Source organism: Tribolium madens, unplaced genomic scaffold, assembly GCF_015345945.1.
Source record: "Tribolium madens isolate multiple individuals breed KSU strain unplaced genomic scaffold, Tmad_KSU_1.1 Scaffold_96;HRSCAF=242;Tcas5.2_LG5, whole genome shotgun sequence".
NCBI lineage: Eukaryota > Metazoa > Arthropoda > Insecta > Coleoptera > Tenebrionidae > Tribolium > Tribolium madens.
Genome location: NW_025401068.1, coordinates 4,438,121 through 4,454,706, shown reverse-complemented (window position 1 = coordinate 4,454,706; position 16,586 = coordinate 4,438,121). Strand labels below are relative to the sequence as shown.

Below are 16,586 nucleotides of genomic sequence, written 5' to 3'. Positions count from 1 at the left end.
ATTTCATCATTTGTCTTATTGTTGTAAAACTGTTTTAGTTCAACAATTTTTTAAATTTTTTAAATTTTTTTATTATTTATTAGATAAGGCTGTTTTATTCAAATTTTAAATTGTGTGAATTTCGAATAATTCGCTTATTATAGCATTGTTTTATTGCAGATTTAACATTTCTCCTTTATATTTTTATTTCTAATAATTACCGGGTGACTATTAATAATTGTGACAAAAAAATCTATTATGGCAACATTGATAATGCTTCTAATTTTTTATGTTTCAAGTGACGGCTAAATCAGCAGTTGAATTAAAAAATCGCAATCATTTAGTCACCCCTATGTTTTACACTAAAAAAATTAAAAATCTTTGAAACCAATCTATAAAGCATAAACAGCAGGTTTCAATTTTAGAAATCTTTTTAGTAAAACATCATAAATTAAACTTCAACTTTAACATATATTTTTAATTAATGAAATTAAATCTTCGAAAAAACCTCTAGCGCTAGTCCAATGTGTTTTCTTCTACTTGTTTAAAAAAGCTCCCATTTAGAATAAAATACATATTCTTATTTTTTTAATGATCCATTACTTTTCCTTATTAGTTGTATTTTACTAAATAAGCGTATCCTTTTGAGGAAATCCGCGACTCCGAATGAGCTTAAATTAGATTTCCTGTGTTTATTTTAATCCGAACGTCAATGAAGAATTGTTTACGAATTTACTACATGAACCATTAAAGCTTATACGTAGTGACTCTAGTGATGACTAATATACATCTCTCCGTTTAATTTTTTAAAATTTCCCGAGGCCATCTCATTAATTTGTAAATAAAAAGCTCACATTTATGAAACATGCACTGGAACATATATTTTGTATCAATTAAAATTCCTTCACTGCCAAATACTATTTTTAAATTTGGATAAAAATTCCCCGAGGCCAGGACGTCGGCAATGCTTCCTTGATAAGAAAGGATTTGAAACGGTTCAAGAAGGTTTGTGTAAATAATAAAATAGGTCAAGTTAAACACAAAAAAAAACAAAAAATGCGTGTTATGTGGCCATAACAAAGCGACATTTTTATGTCGACAACCACATTAAATCTGGTTTTATTTTTAACAATTTTTTAAAAATCGGAGAAATTAGTATTGCAATTGTTTGTGACTTTCTACTCAATGAACTGTTTCTGGTAATTTTAGCACACATTTTGGCGAACAATGTTACTTACTTTAATAATGTGATTCATGCAATGCTTACATCAGCAAGAAGTGTGAATGAAATCACTTACTATTTACCCCTTCTAGAAATAAATAGAAAATGCTCATCCTTCAAGATGACCATTGACAATGCAATTAGTTTCAAATTAATTTACGCATTATCCTTGATGAATGGTACTTTTCCCTGTCCTGTCATTTCCCTATTTTTAGACTAGAGGCTCGTAGGAGCAACCGTAAAAAAAGCCATTAACTCATTCCCTTGTAACAAAAATTTAACAACAAATTTTTCATCGTTTCAATATGTGATATCAAACACGTGGAAGCATGTTAGCGCCATTTATCTGTCGAAAAAATAAATTACAAGGCGCCAGCCAATTCGGATTACTGTAAATAATAAAAATTTTAAGACGCGACGAAAAAATTTGACGTAAAATTTTTTGAATGAAATTTGTATCAAGAATTGAAAGATTTATATTTCACCATTAAATTGGTGCAAACATCTCAATTTAGAGTTTCAAAAAATGTGAAAAATATAACCGATTTCAATTTTTACCCAATCGTAATGCCAAAATAAATAAAATTTTGAAAAACAGGAAATACAAAATTGAAATTAACTTATTAATTAATTGATCTGGGGTGCATCTCTTAAAATTGAAAAAATGCCAAATGATTATGTAAAGACCTGTCAGTGTCACCTTCAAAAAGTGTCAAATTTTTGTCAACATCACATTTTCATCCAAAAATCACCGAAATGTACCCCCAAATTGAAAGAATTTCAAAACTGGTAAGTTGAAAATAATATTCTCTAGGCAAGTCCACTACTGAAAAACTTTCATAAAACCCTTATCAAAAGTCGATAAGAAAATTCAATGAACATATGTTCAGATTTCATAGAAAAGAAACAATTGGAAAAATATTTTTAGAGTGAATAAGTTTGTTAGGCGAAAATTTGAAATATCGCTCATTCTATGACGTATTATCCTGCGACGCCGAGCGTCGGTCGTTTATCTATATATTTGCACACATTCCTACGGTAGTATAATAAGCGTCGCTCTCCCAAATATTTGCTACTTTATTCGCAAGAATCTCAAAAGGCACATCGAGTAAATTACTTGTGAAGTTTATTGTCACTTTGCGAAAAAAGGGACTGAATTGAGTGAACTTAGTGGTCGTATTTTACGAAATTTGAAAATGTCTGCTTGTGTTAAAACTGCAGCATTTGTAAGTATTCTTTGCAAGGCATTGGGGTATTTTATTGTTAAAATAAGTTAATACTCAGAACATAAATAACATAAAGCAAATATTTTTTAAATATCATTGAAATATTATTATTTTATCTATTGTTTAAATTTTATATTTAATTTGTTAATTGTTATTTTACTTTTTTTATTATTTTTTAGTTTATTTTAATTTTGTTCCTTTCTATTCCAATTTTTTATGTTAAACTTAAAATAATAAGTAGGTATGTTTTTTAAATTTTTGTATGTAAATTGGAGGTAAAAATGCAAATAATCACCGAAGCGAAACAAATTTGCAGAAGTGAAAGCCATAGATCATCTCAAAAATGACGTAACTCTGACGCCCGGTACAAAAAACATTAAATAGTTTGGCGGTCATCCAGTGAAACATCCGCCAAAAACGCAAAATATACATTCTCTAAAAATACTCCAAATTCATTGTTGAATTGCATCAAGAGGTCATGACCAAATCTGCTTACATGAGAAATGGTAGAAAGATTTATGTGCAACTAAATCCAAACTTGATATATTTCAGGACTCACCCCTGAGCTCGAAAGTCGCCCTATTCAATGCTGTGGCTAACAAACATATCCAAAGTCAAGCAGTGAACCCATTTTCAAACGATTGCAAAGCTGGGGGTTTACCCAGACCGAAAATTTCCAAAGAGGAATATGGACGGTAAATAATTTCATTTTATGTTAGTTTTTTTTTAATTATTGTGATTGTAGACCCGCCAGAGGATCTCTGTCTGAAGCCAGAGGGTTTAAAGCGACAGCACAAGTTTGCAGAGAGATTTTAGAGCTTTGTGAAATTATCCACGAACAAGGGGAACCTTTGTTTACCCCCGAGGAAAAACCGGATGATCCCAGAATAGTTATCAGTTTTGGGGAACTTTTTTCGGTTAGTAAATCCCTGAAACTAAACCTGTTTTTAATATTTAATTTCAGCTATACACCGTCATATCAAACAATTTGGTAGGAATTTTACTTCGAGCGAGAAAGCATAAACTCGTCGATTTTGAAGGGGAAGTTCTGTTTCAGGTAATGCTAGTTGCACTTTAATGAAATCGAACGATATTGACATTTTAATTTTAGCGAAGGGATGACCATGTACCTATAATTCTACTTAAACCAATTGCCGAAATAAGAAAAATATTCCGGGCGAAGATTGACGAAGCGGTAAAAGCCCAAAAAATTAGTGAAGAGGAACACAACAGTGATAGCAATTAGGAACAGATAAAATTTAGCCAAAGAACCAGTAGAATAACTTTCCAACTTCCAACATATCTTAAAAAACAATTCGGAATATTTTTATTTATGAAATAAATCGATTTTTATGTATTAAGTTTGTATAGGTATAATAATAATGTAGAAGTACGTTAATTTAAGAAGGTATAGAAATGACAATCCCTGAGGCACAATTTGTAATTAAATTTTGTACAATAGAGACCAAATAAATATATTTTCATAGTCATAATACATCTGTTCTTGTTCATTTACGAGTTTAAAAAAATTGAATTAATGTTAAAATTACAAAGATGATCGATTTTCGAAAATATTAAAAAAAAACATAAGATCGGTTTTAATTTTTATGACTGTCAATACCATATTAGTAAAATTGCAGGTTTTTTTGGAATAAATTCTGTAACAAACTGGGATCGAATTATAGAGTGTAAACATGTAATTATATAATAATGTTTTTCACAAAGCGCAAAACACAATTTTCCAATGACGCAAGTTTGCTTCAAAAGTAAAAAATATTTTTTTGTTAATACAAAAATAAGCGAATAATTTAAAAATTATTAAACGCATTAAAGAAATATGAAACGTGAATATTACTCAAGGCCAATAATAAAGATAGGATATAATATAATAATAAAATTAAAAGTTTTCTAACTGATTCAAGACAGTACGAACGTTTCTATGTGTATTTTTTTCATGGTAATTGCCATACCATTTTACTTCCGTGTGACATACTCATTTTTGAAAAAATATTTATATGTAACAAAGAATGTAACTTTTTTGTCTTTTCTCTTATTGTTATTATTGCTGAGAAAGTTAATTTTTCCGTTGTAACTAAAATTAACTCAGTATACGCAATTTGGTGGGGAAAGTGGTTAGGGAGTGTTGAATGAAAGGTCCTGTTTTGAAAGCAATAGAGCAAAAACTTTCTAAACATATATTGTAGACGACAGAAAGTTGACAAAACCTTTAATCTGACTAAAACGGTATAATTCTTATGATAACAGAAAAAGCAAAACATAGCACTAGTTTGTTGTAAAACAGATAAAAAAAACTGTTTTTAAAATATTTTATGCAAATATCTATTTAAATATAAGATATATTGTCGAATCTGTATTTAATACAGGTGGTAAAAATAAACATAAATAGCACCCCACCTGTATTAACGAGGTGTTATATCACTAAGTGTGCTTTGAATATAAATAATTTAGCAAAAATATAAAAATACACAAATTTACTTAAAATTAAAATTAATCACGAAAAATCACCAAGTGACTTGCCAACTAAGTTTAAACTCTCTTTTCAGATCTTTGGAAATAAAATAAAAAGCACATGCCTAAAATACTTACTATTAAAATCTACTGGAATTTTTTTTAGCATTTTAGGCGACAAAGCATAACAAAATCAAATCAATGGCAATAATTACAAATTAAAAATACGTGTGTTAATCCAAGATATTCAAGATAAACATACGTATGGTGGTATAATTATATTGAATATATACAATTGTGCTCTAAAAATAATTTTATCCGATTTGGGACTGTGTTACTTAAAGGGTACTTCGGTGGGCAAGTAACACTAACGATCTCTTCAAGGTTGTAAATACTGGCATTTTCTTAACAATGATACATCAACTAGGCTCTTGAACAATGCATCTTTTAGTAAATAATTTGACTTGATAATTTTCCTAGCACACTGAGAAGGTACATGAAGTAAATTTGGAATTAAAAGTTCGTTTATGTCACGTCGCCTTCCGTGGCGGCGGCACAGGACAATTCAAAGAGCTCGACGTCCCTGAATGTTTTCGTTCGCTGACAGGAATGTTCTCATACACAGTAGGCTTGACCAAATCATCAGGCGGCCTGCAACAAAACACAATCTCACTACCCACCTATACAAATTGTTACAATACGAGTTAGCACACATGTAAGGTTAAATGACGACTTTGATTATTATGAGCGAAAAACAYTGAAATTTTGCCAGTGAAACAGTTTACACTTACAAATTTTGYGAACCGGCGCGGCGCCACCGTCGAACAAAGTCGTCAATTAATACGGTTCTACTATACTACACATGACACTCAACATCTAAAATGAGCCTGGAAACAACACCACCTTTCCAAAAACAACTGCAAAACGATTCATAAGACAGCTCTATTACCTGGGCAATGGAATATCTGACACAGCTCGAGGTGGCTTCTTTGTTTCGCCTCTTAAAATCACAGAATTGGGAGATGAGACCGGGAAGTGGGCCAAAGTGGAAGACCTGCTAGACAGTGAGGTTGTACTCCCCAAACCGCTCGTCGCCGACGAGGATAACGTGCTGCCTATGTCGCTGCTATACTTAATGTTTGTGTACTCCCGACCTATTTGCATAGATTTCTACAAAACAATTCAACCAATTAAACAATAATTTTTATTTTATAAATAGTTTCATGACTTACTTGTTCAGCCTTCATTCTTTCAGTGGTTGTCTCTATATGATGTTGTACTGCTAAATAAACAAATTTATATTGGGCTTCAGTCTGTACCATCCCAGAACGTTGGGACCTAACCATTTGAATTGTGCGTTGTATATCTATTTCACAGTCTAAACCTGTAACAGCCCCACGTGAGCCAAATTTTCTAAAATGTTTGACTTACAAAATACCGTATTTTTTAAGCTGGTCCAAAATCATATCAATAACAATAAAAGTGCCAGTCCTTCCAATACCAGCAGAACAATGCACTAGAATAGCACCTGGGGGATTATCTGGAAGCTCTTGCTGAAGGCTTTCCTGTCTCTTATTAACCTCATGCAAAAAATTTAAAACACAGCCTGGGTCTGAAGGCACGCCATGATCCGGCCATGCCTGAAACACCCCAATTACTCCCAAACTCCCCCACAAATCGTCATCAACGTACCTGAAAATGGTACTGGTAAACTTTTCTCTCACAATTCGTTCCATCCATGCTAACTAGAAACTCTCTAAGGGTGTAATGCGGAGTCGACGACTCCATCAATATCTTCACTTTGATTTTTCTGTAATCTTTTGTTCCCTGATCCGGCCAATACCTGGCACACTTCGTTTTGCCTCGTTCAGTCTCTTTGGTTGTCATTACTATAACTCTACAGTTCTCCTGCCACACCATTTGCCAAAAATCGGCGATCGTGGAAGGTAAACAGCCTTGGGTTGCAATGTACACTTTTCCGCTCGGATCGCTACCTAATTCGTTCCCTCCGCAATAATCAGCTTTCCACTTAATATAATTTGCGTTGATGTAATCAGAACCGGGGACGTTGGGATCAGCGTCTTTCAATTTAACTCGTGTATCGTCAACTAAAATTACTTCATTAATAATTTGYACTTTTCAGTTTTAACACACTTACAAGGCAATATGTTCTTGTAYCTATTTTTGTTCCTATTCTCCGGTTTAACTCCCTCTTTCCGAGAATACAAATGTTTGAACTCCTGCTGTTGCAACGATTCGAATTCCTCCCAAAACCCAGCTTTGCCCATACCATTAGGTCCGTTTTCGTTTTGCAGCTGTTTGACTCGCGAGTGTATCCCCGACGCGCTGATTCTAGTTGCATTAAAAGGCTGTTTTAGGTGGACGACTGTTCCTGAAGTTTCAACCATCGGATTCTTTTTGTAATACTCGATTAGTTCAGCCAAACTATCGAATTTCTCTCCACCACCAACATCATATTGGTTATCCTAAAGTAAAAAGTTAAGAAATCTAACATTAAACACTTGAAATCACTTACGGAATATCTAATCATTACATGAGTCATTTTATCGTCGGTTCGAACAGAAAGAACAAAATCTCCAGGCTTCGATTGACTTTCTCTCACTAAAAAGCTTCCATTTTTACCTCGCTCTAAAATTAATTTTTCTGCTTCCTTCCCGGACAGATGCCCATGAAACCATCTGTAAAAAAAAAACAACGCCATAATAACAAAATTTTTATTATGAATTAATTAATTCGTATTACATAATAACGACATACTTAGGAACCTCCAGTTTTGGAAAATATACTAATTAAAAGCGACTGGCTCCGATTCTTTTAAAACATACTACTTGTATGGTATTATCTTTCACATAATTATGCACATAATAAATGAGCCCAAAGTAATTTTGTTACGTAGAACCATAAAATCGCGCAAATGTAAATAATTCACATTTTAACATGACAGTGTAACAATATTTGTAGTAATAGATAACATACAGGGTGACTGGTCTATAGACAACATTTAAGAAAACTCTTAAAACTGTATTTTTTTATATTAAATAAAGAATAAAAAAATCATGAATAAAATCACCAACTAAAATAATTTAATTTGGATTCTAACAATTAAAGATTTCTTATTATTAATACAAATTATAGGTGTAGAAACTGAAATTGGTTTGCCATTTACCCGGCATACAAAAACTATCTGCATTTTCCATACTTTCACATTATTTAATTATTTGATAAAATATGTTAAAGAAAAACTATTACAATCAYACATTTTTCACAAACATATGATAATAGATAATAATATTGAATTGAATTAATTTTGAAAGTGACAAAATTAAAAAAATATAAAAATGTATAAAAATTTCAAAAAAATAAATAAATAAAACAAAAAAATTAAATAAATCAAAAAAGTTCAAATTAAAACAGCAGATGGGGCAGTGATAGAATTTGATTCAGCCCCTATTATAAACTATTTTATAAAGTCATTACTTAAAAACATATTTCTAATGACTCTCCCTTCCAAACTGTATCATTTAATGTTTTTGTGTATTTTTATTTTAAATAAAAAAAATGCTCAATTCTATGAACCACAAACAAATTTTTTATGTATAAAATGAAATTGATTCGCTTACAAAAAAAAAAGAAAAATCAGTATACATAATGATATGTCATTACCTGATCTGATTTGCATTATTTCAAGAATGCAAATAATTTTCAAATTTATGTAAAGCGGTGTGAAAAACGATCATGCGATTTTCCAGCTACCTATTTTACATAATGTCGTGGTCTGTGTAAACAAATACCTGTTTGTTTACGTTTTACTGCTTTCATCTGACCAATATTTGGTTTAGAAACCATAAGTGTGATTACGTCGAAATGAGTAAATTTACATAGGAAATATTTCAGTTTTGAGTGTTATCGCGTGATGGTCATTTCTTTGTTATTGTTTTGCACAGGAACTTCCACAGGTGATTTATTCCAGTGAAACTCCACTCGTTTAATTAAATTTTTAGCATGTGAATTCTGATTGTTAAAAATTAACACGGTTAATGAAATTTTAATATAATAACGGATGAGAACAATCTGGTCTAAAATAGTGGGTTTTACATAGTTCACATCGCCTAATTGCATAATTTAAGCCGAGATTTATTAGAAACGACATTTTGCAAGGGTCACATCGAAATCGCATTTAAGCCAACCGCGAAATAAATTAACTGACGTAATAAACCGCAGTAATCATATTTTAATCCATTTGGCTATCAATTAGATGAATAATGTGGGCGTCGTCAAAATACATCCTACTTGCAATTTCCTAAATTGGATCGGCAATTAGACCAGAGGGTTAAATAAAAAACTTTACAATTATTTTTTTTGTAGGAAATTCAAGTAATAACACTGCGAAAAAGTTGTCTCATTTACTATTTCCCTCACATGAATTATTTTTATTGGATCATAAAGACAATGTAAGGTTATGAATAATAAGTTCAACTTTTTTTAAAGCTATTAAAGAGCCAGGGTCAAAATACCTGCATAAATATAACTTCTAAGACATTTGAACGTGTAAAGGTAAGGTTTGTGTAACAAATATTTTACATTAGCATTAGTGTTTTAAAAAATCAAATTATTTTAGAAATTACACCCACTCTTACCTATACTAAACTGATCCTCGAGGTCTATTGCGTGCTACTGAAATTCTTTACTTCCTCCAAATATGGTCAGCGCGTATTAACAACTATTTACACACTTTTAGTTATGATGTCACATTACAATTCTAAAATGTCCTTATTAATTCTCAAAGAGCTTTTCAAGAATGAATCAAATTTTTATGTAGAACTGCAAGTCACACTCTTCGTGTATCTTCAAAATTACGTAACTCCGACACGTCCCATCTATTAGCATTTAATATATTGCGTAAAAAATGTATTTCCAAGGGGTTAAATATTTGAAAAATCTTACTTGTTGAAAAACAACGTCTTGTTTGATTTTCTCCCACCGGTGGTAAGAACTTGAAAAAATTCACTCAACACTTTGAAAAACTACTATTACTACTACTATAATTGAAGAAAATAGTAGAAATTAATGTAGTACTTCAAACACCCGATCACTGTGAAGAGAAAAAACACACTGCTTTAGTTTTAGTCATGTCGTGAAACCCATCAGCATTACTGGTGTCCATAAAGTGGGGAAGACGCCTTCAGACACCTAGAGGCGCGATTCTCGACCTAGACACTGGATCGATTATTCAACAATTATTCAACAATAGACAAGTAATTTATTGTAGTTTTTCATTCGTTTCCATAAACCAGTTTGTTATCGTGTTTACATTACTCCTAATTGACAACCAAAGTAATGGTGTTGCTTGAAAATTGCACGTAATTAGTTTATATAGATCTAGTTGGAGAGTTGTTCTAATAGCTGGTTACTTTTTCATTCGATAATTTAATCGCAATAATAAATTACTTTGTGTCAACAAATTAAATTTAATAAGAGCATGGGCACAACAATGACCATTATATTTCTATTCACACTTTAATTTCATTAACTAAAAATAGAAAAATACATTGTTTTTCCACAACCTTCACGCGAGATAGGACATGGAAAGAAAATTCATAAATATCTGATTACAAAGTAGCACATTGTTGGCAAAAGGAAATTTGTCCACGAATAATTCAATCGAATATTAGAAACGCTAGAAAACAGGGAATGCAAAAATGGGGAAAGTTGCAATTCTACCTCTTGAGAGGTGGATAAAAGTGCTGCGGTGATAAGATATAACAATCATACAGACTTTCATTATTTTATTTACCAAACGGCTAATTGCTAAACAAACACTTCTATTTGCTACAATCTACCTATTATGAAAAATATAAGGAAAAAAGTGCATTTTCCTTATTGCAGTATTTATACAAGATGTGTCATTAGTTTGTGGTGATTTAATTGCCTTCTCTACTAATTAATCAAAACTTGTCCAATAGGCCAGCGCTTGTTTAAAATATTTATAGAAATACCAAATAAAAACGTGTTATTTGCATTTTTTCGTTTATGCATTATTGATTTCGATTTATTTAAGGCCGTTTGTAGTTAAAATCAAACATTAAAGTATCAAAAATGTACATTTGTATTTATTTACTAACTAATGGTTTTTTGCACTGTGTGTTTACCAATAACCATGACCTTGTGCAGAACAATTTAGGCATCTTCCGATACGTCGAGATGAAAGCTTTTGCGGGGGCTTGACATTAAAAAAACCTAATAAATTAATTATATCTCTAAGTACTGCTGTCTAAAAACCTTGTAATTTAATATCTTAGAAGCAAATGGATTTATTGAAAAGTTCAAGATGCATATTATTGTGTTTTTACACCGACTCTAAATTTAAAACGGATGTTAAAATTTATTATAATTTGATTGCCATTGACTTGTGGTTAAATTTGAGAACAGATGTGATACATCCTTGATGAAACAAATGTAGCCCAGATGAAAAATCCTTTTTGCGACGAATTTAATTTCAGTGTCATTTATTTTTTGCCCCAATTAATTAGGGAAATGCCTAATTCAGTTTTCCAACTTTTTAATAAATATTTAATCGGCATCCTCTTACAATGACGCAATGTAACTTCCGGCTTTTCAATTTGACGACAAATTGCATGTAAACACCCATTATCATTGTTTGAAAAAAGAAACGTGAGTCGATTATAATGCTATTAGAAAAATTGCCTTAGCAATAAAATTAGCTTACAATATAATAAAAATAACAATGCAAGTAGCGCTTGTTTTTTGTCTTTGAGTCTGGCCTTCCTCCAAACGGCCAAAACACACACGACGTTTTTATTAGGTTTACGACCAACCTAATCCGCTCATTTTTCATTCCGGATTAAATCGTAGTCTATTTTCCCGATTCACCTACACCCAAATAAGTGGACCAGTGCAACTTTCTGTCCTGCCCACATAAGAGGATGTGTTTTTGCATCTCCCTTATATGTCGATAACCGGCGACCTCTTCCAAGAATTTTTTCCTTTTGTTGCCTGAAGGAACTATTCAGTTCACATAATTTTTCAATGTCATCATCAAGACACGCAATGACAATGTGAAGCAACCTCATACAAGGCTTTTCGTCGCAGTGAATAAAAATACTTGGAAAAGTCGATACGGAAATTCGTCTATTTTACAACTTTGTTTATTCGGATATGAGTCTCATACTAAACATCTAAACTCCAGTGAATCACGACGGAAAAAATAAGTAGGTAGACGATGAAAAAGAAATAAAATAAAACGCTATCTTAATACACGACCACGTTCCAAGTCCATTTCAAACACCAATATTTTTAATATCTTCCACTTTTGTTACCCATGAGTTCCTTTTTAGGTTTTCGTTCAGAAAAAATAAATAAAATGAGGACTGGGTTACCGACAACATATTTGCGACCTTCCAAGGAACCCACAAGGTGTAGGTGGTAGATGGAGGAAAGTATCAAATTTGTTTTAGTGGAAATATAATAAGATGAGCCTTGAAAGAAAAACGCCTGCGCTGAATTAGTTCAAGTTTATTTAAATACTCATAAAAAGTTATTTATTTCGTTTTTTTACGTGCAATTATTCTACGAGTGTTAATAAACAAGTGATTCACCCATTTATGTTAAAATTCCATCAACTTAGAAAATCTTTACGAAGACAAATTCCTTAAATAGAAACGCGACACGGTGTGTAGGTATTACCTGCGTAAAGGGTGATTCAGTGAGATAATTTTCAATCTTTAAATGATTCTTTTGGGATGGTTTTTAACTGTAATTTGTTTAATGCATACCGAGTGTGTGATTCACAAGATAACGTACCCAAACATGGTTGTGGTATTTACTATATACCCTTTCTTGCATGTAATATTTTCCAGACTTTACTATTGACAATTGTTATTATGTTTAAATCTTGTTAGTAAGAGTATGTTAATAAATCAACGTAGAAGAGGCGAACTATGACCTTGAAAAGTAAATTATTTTGCAAAAACATCTTAACATTGGTAAAAACGTCTTTATGAACAACAAGATCATGATAAAAGTTGATTTTGATTAGAGAGATGTCAAGTTTTCTCTTGACTCCAATGAAGATCAGAACCAAATAAAAACATTGAGTTATTTTTTAAAGAGGATACTGATTATTCTGATTAAAAAGTTTTACCAATTTTTTTTATATTAACATATTTTTTAACAAAGTTTATCACATACTGTATGACTGAAAAAATTTTTCTTTAAATGAACGGAAACTACCAAACCAATTTACAAAATTATTAACAATAATGTTAAACTCCTTTTTACTAATAACTAACAAATATTTTTCCACAATATGTTTACAAAAGATACTTCAGCATAAAAATTCTTATAGACCCATCCAATTTGTATATTTAATTAAAATGAAAAAAAAAAAAAATTATTGGGCCATTAAAAAATACTGTGTTTTGTTGTTGAGTAGGTGATGCTTTTATACGTCAATACATAGATTAAAACTAAAAATACATTGCAATTATGGTTATGAGGCCAATAAAGTAAATAACGTAACAATTCAAAATCATGTATAAACAATTTATTCAATATATTGCACCGATAAAGCTTTCTAACATACATTTTGTTGCGTTAGTCACTTATAATAAATCCAAATCCTATTAAAATATGTCCTTAATTAAAACATTTAGTACAGTTTGCTGTTTCACATATTTAATTAATGGTCTACAATCAGTGTGGTTCAAAAATTTCCCCATTTCATTAAGTATTATATAATTTCTGTTTTTCCATAAAATAATAAATTTAAAACTGTACAATGTAAAATTATTACAAAAACTAGTTGTCAAGGTTAAATACCAGATAATCTGCATTAAATTAAAGGCGGTACATAGATTTATTAATTCTTTATTACCAATAAAGTAATGATTTAATGATTTTTTATAATGTGTATTAATTTACCGTTTGAGAAATAAATACGATTTCCAGTAAAATTATGAATCAATTACATTTATGATAAATAAAACCTACACGACTTTTCCAAAAAGGAATCGAGAGATACACGTGCCTAAAACCCATTATATATTGGCACGTAGGTGAATTCTGTCAAATTGGAAATCAAATTATAGTGTTTCCAATGAGTTTCTTTCTTACAAACATTTTGCATATAAGTCATCACCGCTTTTTCATCCCTACTACGCAAAAGAATCTCGAATACATTTGGTATATTAATTAATTACCACTTCCTTCCTTTTCCAACGCGGACATTAACAATCGAATAATTTATAGCAATATTAAAGTGTGACTAAGAGACTTCATTMTTAAGAAGTGTGCAGTAACAGGATATGAAGAATGATTGTCTCGATGTCCTAAAGCAGAAAAAGACGTGACGTTCGACATATACAATATGTGAGATGGTAAAGATTATTATTCTATGCAGGTGACAGAATCACACGTTGCATTGWCAATATTACGCGGTTTCATGAAGGTCTACTTAATCATTAATTATGCCAACATAATAGTATCGCACTGATACATATCAAAGAAAAAAAGAAAACAGAGCGTCATCAATGGTGTGAGAAAAATATTCAGGCGACTTTTATTTTCTGTTGCAATCTTGTGACACTTGCACCTGCAGGCTAGGCCGCTTTCTAGCTTGATATGGAAGAAGGCGAAGACAATGCCAACAAATTTTCAAAACCAAGTTAGAATTTCGCTCAAATTGAAGCAAAGTGTTTCAAAAACAAAAAGCACAAAAAGACAAAAAATGTATTTTCAATACTCATGAAATATAAAAAAATGCTAATACAAAATCCTTAAAAAAAAAACAATACATAAATAAATAAAATAGAATTTATAAAATATTCGCGTTTCTCTAAATTAGTAAGGCTGCTTCTAAACGAAATTGGAAAATTTTTTTAAAAAATTGCATCCGGACTAATTTTTGGCGTTGAGTGTATTAGTGTTAGCTAAAATTGTGTACCTTAATTTAGTGGGTGAGGGGGTGATCTATTGAAGGCAAAAAATTTTGCTTGACAAAACGTTTTTCAAAAATGTTTCCTTTAGATTCGTATTTGATGACTTTTTTTTTACAAAAAGTCTCTTGTTTTATTTAAAAACGGGATTTTCTTAAACCAAAAAGCAATCCATCATGCAGTGAGTTTTTTTTATGTAAGACCGCATGAAGTGCACAAGAAAAATTGGAATCAATTTGGTATGCACGAGGCGTATTTTGCAGACTATTTCCCGATCAAAATTTACAAAAACAATATTTTCATTAAATTAAAAAAAATGTGGAAAAAAATGTCAATTAAATTTTTAGAATTTCTGAGATTCATCCAAGCAGATTCGCGGAAATTTAGCACACGAGTAAATCATCGATAATTTGAACATGTGCTGAATTATCGCGTAATTTGAATCTGACTCGATGAATCTCAGAAATTTGGAAGATTTGATTGACTTCAATTTTGTGAGGGAAATAGTCGCTTTAACACCTCAGAAAGCATTTTCGGACATACTCGTGGGTTCAGAGGAACTTTTTTTTCTCATATTGATCTAAGAAATGACCCTTCAAAATCTTTTAACGTTTTGACATCTTTAATTAATTTATAGTATTAATGGTGTTTTAAAATCTACTGTTGTTTGAGAATAAATATTTATGGTGGAAAATTGCGCAGAATAAGGAAAACGCTTTATTGAGAATTTTTCCATTGCAGCATATGCAAAATTTTCTGGTGGTAGTTGTGTTGCATAACTTGCAAACAATAAAAACCATCATTTGGTTTCGAATTTTCTGTACAATGATGTAATTATGCAAAATGGCCATGGGACAAGATAATCTATTCACTGAGACTCACCTCTCAGTTGTGGGGTCAGCGCAGCTCAAGGGATACTTAAGTTCGATAATTTCCCCATTCTTCTCCCTAAGTTGTCCCTGATTTTCCATATAATACTGTACCAGCTCTGAGAGTGTTGCAAATTTCTCGCCGCCATACAGGTCATAGAAGTCTCCAGAATTTTGAATTTTGATGTGGGTAACCTCTCCATTTCTCCTGCGGACACGTGTAACGTGGGGGCACAAAAGCACAGAAGACTTACTTGACTGATAACGTGAACGATCCTGGATTATTTGAACTAGGTCTTGCCAAGAAACTGCAATCAACTCCTCTTTCCATTAATACTCTCTCAGCCTCTATCCCACTGATTGTGGGCCAAAACCATCTGCAATTAAACCGTTTTTATCAACGAAAGGCATCCTACCCTGTAGGCCTTGAAAAATCTTTATTCAACAATAAAAAAAATAAACAATTTCCCACTGTTGCTGTGTAAATAAGACTTTTTGACAGCTCTCACATACTCCAACAAAGAAATTTTTGATTGGCGATTACTGTTGAGGCAACTTTGTGGGTTCTGTTTAACATTCGGGATAACTAAAGGCTTACCTTCGGGAACTCATACTTTTGGCTTGATTTTTGTTACAAAATCTATGAATATAAAATAAACCTCTTGCAAAAACTATCTCCTACGTGAGCCACCATTTTGAATCTACGAGGGACGGTCGAAAGGTACGTCTTACCAGTTTTTAATATACCAGGTGAGTCAAAATTCGAAACAGCTGGCTCAAAACGCATAACAGTTGTAAGATATTGCAGTTTTTCTTTTCATGTGAAATAAATAACAAACAATCATGT

General features: G+C 31.6%; 3 protein-coding genes across 6 annotated transcripts in view; 1 reads left to right on the top strand and 2 right to left on the bottom strand.

The window, feature by feature from the left end:
- LOC123012610 overlaps positions 1–2,020 on the bottom strand; it is a 4,721-nt gene extending 2,701 nt beyond the window's left edge. The window contains exon 1 of the mRNA XM_044410645.1: positions 1,902–2,020. The gene's annotated coding sequence lies outside the window, so the exon portion shown is untranslated. The remainder of the gene's footprint in view (positions 1–1,901) is intronic.
- On the top strand, positions 1,896–3,922 carry LOC123012611 (actin-binding Rho-activating protein-like). Of its 2 annotated transcripts, none has more exons than XM_044410647.1 (5): positions 1,896–1,990; positions 2,980–3,122; positions 3,173–3,344; positions 3,392–3,484; positions 3,539–3,922. In XM_044410647.1, the coding sequence occupies exons 1-5, from the start codon at positions 1,958–1,960 to the stop codon at positions 3,671–3,673; spliced, it is 576 nt and encodes a 191-aa protein (XP_044266582.1). In that variant the 5' UTR covers positions 1,896–1,957; the 3' UTR covers positions 3,674–3,922. The 2 variants fall into 2 exon arrangements, with proteins under 2 accessions (XP_044266582.1, XP_044266583.1); XM_044410648.1 differs by lacking the exon at positions 1,896–1,990 and adding an exon at positions 2,095–2,427.
- A 686-nt stretch (positions 3,923–4,608) lies between these two features.
- On the bottom strand, positions 4,609–16,452 carry LOC123012973 (tyrosine-protein phosphatase non-receptor type 11). Of its 3 annotated transcripts, none has more exons than XR_006413245.1 (11): positions 16,338–16,452; positions 15,994–16,116; positions 15,753–15,947; positions 7,433–7,595; positions 7,055–7,382; positions 6,589–7,004; positions 6,335–6,536; positions 6,129–6,280; positions 5,846–6,066; positions 5,688–5,799; positions 4,609–5,547 (listed from the first exon to the last, which is right to left on the bottom strand). XR_006413245.1 is itself a non-coding variant. In XM_044411229.1 (10 exons), the coding sequence occupies exons 1-10, from the start codon at positions 16,349–16,351 to the stop codon at positions 5,427–5,429; spliced, it is 1,935 nt and encodes a 644-aa protein (XP_044267164.1). In that variant the 5' UTR covers positions 16,352–16,452; the 3' UTR covers positions 4,609–5,426. The 3 variants fall into 3 exon arrangements, 1 of the variants encoding a protein (XP_044267164.1); XR_006413246.1 differs by having other exon boundaries at positions 5,688–5,783; XM_044411229.1 differs by lacking the exon at positions 5,688–5,799.
- Between the last annotated feature and the right edge of the window lie 134 nt (positions 16,453–16,586).

What these genes read in the sequence shown, in the direction of transcription:
- LOC123012611 (XM_044410647.1), top strand. Translation starts at nt 1,958, where the DNA reads ATGTACCCCCAAATTGAAAGAATTTCAAAACTG. An exon ending in TTGAAAGAATTTCAAAACTG is followed by an intron (nt 1,991 to 2,979) that starts GTAAGTTGAAAA and finishes GATATATTTCAG; the next exon opens with GACTCACCCCTGAGCTCGAA. An exon ending in TCCAAAGAGGAATATGGACG is followed by an intron (nt 3,123 to 3,172) that starts GTAAATAATTTC and finishes TTGTGATTGTAG; the next exon opens with ACCCGCCAGAGGATCTCTGT.